The sequence below is a fragment of the Ovis aries genome, chromosome 2, assembly GCF_016772045.2.
Source record: "Ovis aries strain OAR_USU_Benz2616 breed Rambouillet chromosome 2, ARS-UI_Ramb_v3.0, whole genome shotgun sequence".
In the NCBI taxonomy this organism is placed as follows: Eukaryota; Metazoa; Chordata; class Mammalia; order Artiodactyla; family Bovidae; genus Ovis; species Ovis aries.
The window spans coordinates 89698814-89704591 of NC_056055.1; the positions used below are offsets into that span (position 1 = coordinate 89698814).

The 5778-nt window shown below is 41.3% G+C and overlaps 1 protein-coding gene across 1 annotated transcript; it reads right to left on the minus strand.

The window, feature by feature from the left end:
• Positions 1–536: 536 nt before the first annotated feature.
• Positions 537–5180, minus strand: LOC114113005 (interferon omega-1-like). The gene has a single exon (XM_027964575.3). It carries the CDS (start codon positions 5178–5180, stop codon positions 4593–4595), a length of 588 nt encoding a protein of 195 aa, XP_027820376.2. The 3' UTR covers positions 537–4592.
• Between the last annotated feature and the right edge of the window lie 598 nt (positions 5181–5778).

Here is a 5778-nt window from a genome sequence, read left to right on the forward strand (position 1 = left end):
TCTTTGCGACCCTATGGACCGCCAGGCTCCTTTGTCCAAGGGATTCTCCAGGCAAGAATACTGGAGTGGGTTGCTGTGCCCTCCTCCAGGGGATCTTCCCAACCTAGGGATGGAATCCAGGTCTTTTATGTCTATCTGCACTGGTAGGCAGGTCTTTACCACTAGCGCCACCTGTTTTAATATTAATTGCAGGCATTGTGATGTGGGAATGCAACTTATAACATGTTTGCTCTGGAGGAATTATAGATATTTTCTGGGTAGTCTAATATATGATAACTTTCATGGGTGATTTATAAATATTTGATAGAAGTTATATTTTCTATTCTAGGTTATAGTGGCCCTGTATATAAACCTCTGGTTTTAGTCTTTTACATCATATTTCAGGCCTTCTTTTCTCTATTATTTTTCTGTATTTTTTTACCAGCTTACAGCACTGGACTAAATGTCACTGCTACCATGTTTCTGTTTGCGTTACTACATATGCTGCATTTTCCCACTAAACCTCCTATAATATTTGAAATTTAGTTCCATGCTCTTAAAATTTAATTATAGATCCAACTGTATTTCCATGTATATTGACTTTATTTCTCAAATGAAACATGTTTTTATTGAATTGTCCTGGATGTTAATAACATTAATATTGATATTAATTCTTTATCAAGATCTCATTGACGTTAACATTGCCACCTCTAATTACATCCTTCATTATATTTTCTTGCTCTGTATTTGCCCATCTTTTTTGTTGTTGTAGTTTTAGCATTAATAAGTATTTAGTATTATTTGAATTTCGGCTTTTCTTCCTCTTCAAGGTAATAGTGGGGTTTATGTTTAAAGCAATCAACAGATGTTTTCATTCATAAGTAGCTTGTATTTATTATCTTGAGGGCTGTATATTTGGGTCTTAAGTGCATTGATTTCTGCTTTACTGTTAATATTACTTTTACATTTTCTTAAAGCTACTGAATTAATTTATTTTATTATATATCTGGCTGTGCTGGGTCTCTGTTGCTATGCGGGCTTTCTCTAGTTGCAGTGCTTAGGCTTCTCATTGCAGCAGCTTCTCTAATTGAGGAGCAGGGGCTCCAGGTGCACAGGCTTCAGTAGTTGCGGCTCATGGGCTGAGTAGGTGCGACTCCCAGACTCTAGAGCACAGACTCAGTACTTGTGGCTTACGTGCTTAGTAGCTCTGAGGCATGTGAGATCTTCTTGGACCAGGGATCAAACCGGTGTCCCTTGCATTACAAGGCAGATTCTTAAGCACTGGACCACCAGGGAAGCCCTTTTACATATTTTTTTTGACACTTGTCATACTCCTTTCAATTCTCCATTGCCATTGATTTAAACCCAGTATACTTTTGAAAGCAATTTAGAGTTTCTCTTAAGTTTTGAATGAAAAATTGCAAAATTAAAACTGCAAAAATTAAACTATTGGGGGAGTTCCCTGGTGGTGCAAAATCACTGCAGATGGTGATTGCAGCCATGAAATTAAAAGATGCTTACTCCTCAGAAGGAAAGTTATGACCAACCTAGACAGCATATTCAAAAGCAGAGACATTACTTTGCCGGCTTAGGTCCATCTAGTCAAGGCTGTGGTTTTTCCCATGGTCATGTATGGATGAGAGAGTTGGACTGTGAAGAAAGCTGAGTGCCGAAGAATTGATGCTTTTGAACTGTGGTGTGGGAGAAGACTCTTGAGAGTCCCTTGGACTGCAAGGAGATCCAACCAGTCCATCCTAAAGGAGATCAGTCCTGGGTGTTCATTAGAAGGACTGATGTTGAAGCTGAAACTCCAATACTTTGGCCACCTGTTTCAAAGAGTTGACTCATTGGAGAACACTCTGATGCTGGGAGGGATTGGGGGCAGGAGGAGAAGGGGATGACACAGGATTAGATTGCTGGATGGCATCACTGACTTGATGGACATGAGTTTGAGTGAACTCCGGGAGTTGGTGATGGACAGGGAGGCCTGGCATGCTGCGATTCATGGGGTTGCAAAGAGTCAGAAACGACTGAGCAACTGAACTGAACTGAGCTGAACTGAACTGGTGGTCCAGTTGTTAGGACTTCAACTGCTGTGGGCCTGCTTTCAATCCCTAGTCATGAAGCTAAAATCCCACAACCTGCATGGCACAGCCAAGGATAAATAAATACATTTTTAAAAGTAACTTTAACCGATTTTACTGTTCCCTTCTAGTTCTTATTGGGGCTCTTGCTTTTAGCCAATAGAGTAAGTGTTCATAGGAGACATGATGAGAATAGATATGCACATGAATTTATGTTCAAGTATCTGTATGCAGGTCAGGAAGCAACAGTTAGAACTGGACATGGAACAACAGACTGGTTCCAAATAGGAAAAGAAGTATGTCAAGGTTGTATATTGTCACCCTGCTTATATAACTTATAGGCAGAGTACATCATGAGGAACGCTGGACTGGAAGAAACACAAGCTGGAATCAAGATTGCCAGGAGAAATATCAATAACCTCAGATATGCAGATGATACCACCCTTATGGCAGAAAGTGAAGAGGAACTAAAGAGCCTCTTGATGAAAGTGAAAGAGAAGAGTGAAAAAGTTGGCTTAAAACTGGGCATTCATAAAACGAAGATCATGACATCTGGTCCCATCACTTCATGGGAAATAGATGGGGAAACAGTGGAAACAGTGTCAGACTTTATTTTTGGGGGCTCCAAAATCACTGCATATGGTGACTGCAGCCATGAAATTAAAAGCTGCTTACTCCTTGGAAGGAAAGTTATGACCAACCTAGATAGCATATTCAAAAGCAGACACATTTCTTTGCTGACTAAGGTCCGTCTAGTCAAGGCTATCGTTTTCCTGTGGTCATGTATGGATGTGAGAGTTGGACTGTGAAGAAGGCTGAGCGCCAAAGAATTGATACTTTTGACCTGTGGTGTTGTAGAAGACTCTTGAGAGTCCCTTGGACTGCAAGGAGATCCAACCAGTCCATTCTGAAGGAGGTCAGCCCTGGGATTTCTTTGGAAGGAATGATGCTAAAGCTGAAACTCCAGTACTTTGGCCACCTCATGAGAAGGGGTGACTCATTGGAAAAGACTCTGATGCTGGCAGGGATTGGGGGCAGGAGGAGAAGGGGACGACAGAGGATGAGATGGCTGGATGGCATCACGGACTCGATGGACATGAATCTGAGTGAACTCCGGAAGTTGGTGATGGACAGGGAGGCCTGGCGTGCTGTGATTCATGGGGTCACAAAGAGTTGGACACAACTGAGCGACTGGACTGAACTGAACTGATAAACTGACGAGAGGTTCTAAAAGACTAGTGAAAATAAATTGATGGTTTATTTAAGAAAATAAAAACGTGTTAATTTTGAATGTGCTTAGCGTGATGGTTGGAGAAGGCAATGGCACCCCCTCCAGTACTCGTGCCTGGAAAATCTCATGGACGAAGGAGCCTGGAGTGCTGCAGTCCATGGTGTCGCTGAGGGTCTGACACGACTGAATGACTTCATTTTCACTTTTCACTTTCATGATTTGGAGATGGAAATAGCAACCCACTCCAGTGTTCTTGCCTTGAGAATCCCAGGGACAACGGAGCCTGGTGGGCTGCCATCTCTGGGGTCGTACAGAGTCAGACACGACTGAAGTACTTAGCAGCAGCAGCAGGTACCATAGCAAAGGTATCCCTCTTTTTTCCCCTGAAAATTACCTGGAAAAATTACCTACAAGTATCTTCTGATGTGAGAACCCAGTTTCCATTACTTCTTTTTGTATTTTTTAATATAATTGAAAATTTAAAAAAATACATTATTTTTATGTATCGTTCTCTATGAGACTGAAAGTTTCAACATAGAAGATACTGAATTAAAGTTATTTACCAGTATTTCTTAAAGGCGATTCCACCATCTGCCACTTTGATACTCAATTAATACATGTGACATGAACTGAATGAATGAATGAGTAGATAAGTGTTACCATCAGTTACTCACTTTTGTTTAGAATACTGAAGATTGAATTTAGTTGTTAAGAATAAACAGACTCAGTGTCTGGATTTCTACACAAAGACCACTGCACAAATATGTTTCCAGTGAGGCAGTGGAGATCCTCACCTGTGGAGATTTCTTTCATCAAAACACAGGATTTTCTACTTATATACTCATTGCTGGATTAGTTGATTTTGGGGTTTATTCAATCATTCAGTAAAAATATGTTTGGAAATGCCATCCACTAAAAGAGAGCAGAATAAATTTGATCTCACACACACAAAAAGAAAACTAAAAGAATTTGATAAGAATTTAATAAATAAAAAATCATCTTTAATGAAATGGAAAGCTGAACATATTTCCTAAATCTTAATACAATGTGAAGGCAAATATCCTTATATGAAAATATAAATATGACAAGTATAAATAAATAATAAATAACTCAGGGAAATAATCACTTAAGGACTGATGACCCTAGAGCTAAGTTTTTAACATTCTTGCTTAATACTACAAAATATATGCTTAAGTAATTCAGTAAATTTTGTGGCTAAAGCAGAAATCAGAAACTTCTGAAATGACCACAGGTGAGTGTGCAAGGCTGATGTGACATCTTAGTGAGTGGGAGTCATTTCAAGGTGAGTTCAGATCTCCACCCATCTTTCTTAACCTTTCTTGCAAGCTGGATGATGATGAGAGGGCTTTCATCATCTCCACTCTGACAATTTCCCAGGCACAGTCACTGTATTCCTTCTCTTGCAGGTAGACATGGATGCCCTGGAAGTACCTCTTCACAGCCAGGGTGGGTCCCGTCCTTCCCAGGGCAGAGTCTTCCTCTCCCGTCACCTGCCCCAGGCAGGCGTCCAGGTCATCCAGCTGCTGATGGAGTCCAGTGCGGAGCTGCTCCAGGAGGGTGGTGTCCCAGGCAGCAGAGGAGTGCTCTGTGTGGAAGAGGTTGAAGCTCTGCTGGAGCATCTCGTGGAGCACAGAGATGGCCTGGGCCTCCTGCAGCTGGCTTCCCTCCACCATCTCCTGGGGGAAAGTGAAGTCTTTTCTCTCCTGCAGACAGAAGCGAGGGGAGATTCTCCTCATTTGGCCCAGGAGCCTGAGGTTCTTCCTGCCAATCAGCATGTGGTTCTGAGACAGGTCACAGCCCAGGGATCCTCCCGGGCCGTAGCTGACCAGCGCCAGGGCCATCAGTAGAGAGAGCACAAAGGCCATGGGGAAGATGAGGCTGCTGCTGGGCTGGCTGAGACGGCGTCTGGGTGAACCTTGAGGTAGGTTCTCTGATGCCATGCTTTCTAAGCAAGGCCATTAAATAGGGAACATGGTAGTTTTCATTTTCTAGTCATTTCTCTTCACTTTTAGTTCCTTTTTTGATTTTCATTTATGTATTCACAATATCAAATAAAATGTCATCAATCTAAAATATTAATTTTGTGTATTTCCCAATAACTTCCTATGTGCCCATCCAAATGGATATTTATCAATCAAATGAGAAAGGTCTTTTTCTTAACTCAGGAGTGATGTATGTGTGTAATTACACACATTATTGCTTTTTGTCTCTCATGCATAAATGTTGCTCCCTTCTTGTCCATGAACACATCTGCAGCCCTGATCTTAGGCTCCACTTTTCCCTCTTACTTTACATAGGAAACCAGGCTCCCTCAGCTCTGTATTTCTGTATTTATAAAGTATTTACCAGTTCCCTCTGGTAATTAAGCTCTTTGAAATAAATGATGTTAGTCTTTAGTGTTTGATTTAGAGAAGATTCTGAATATTATGAGTCCATGAACTCCCCCATGTTTCTCTTCCTTCT

Bases quoted from the DNA above. Each gene is read 5' to 3' on its own strand.
- LOC114113005 (XM_027964575.3), bottom strand. From the start codon at position 5,180: ATGGCCTTTGTGCTCTCTCTACTGATGGCCCTGGCGCTGGTCAGCTAC.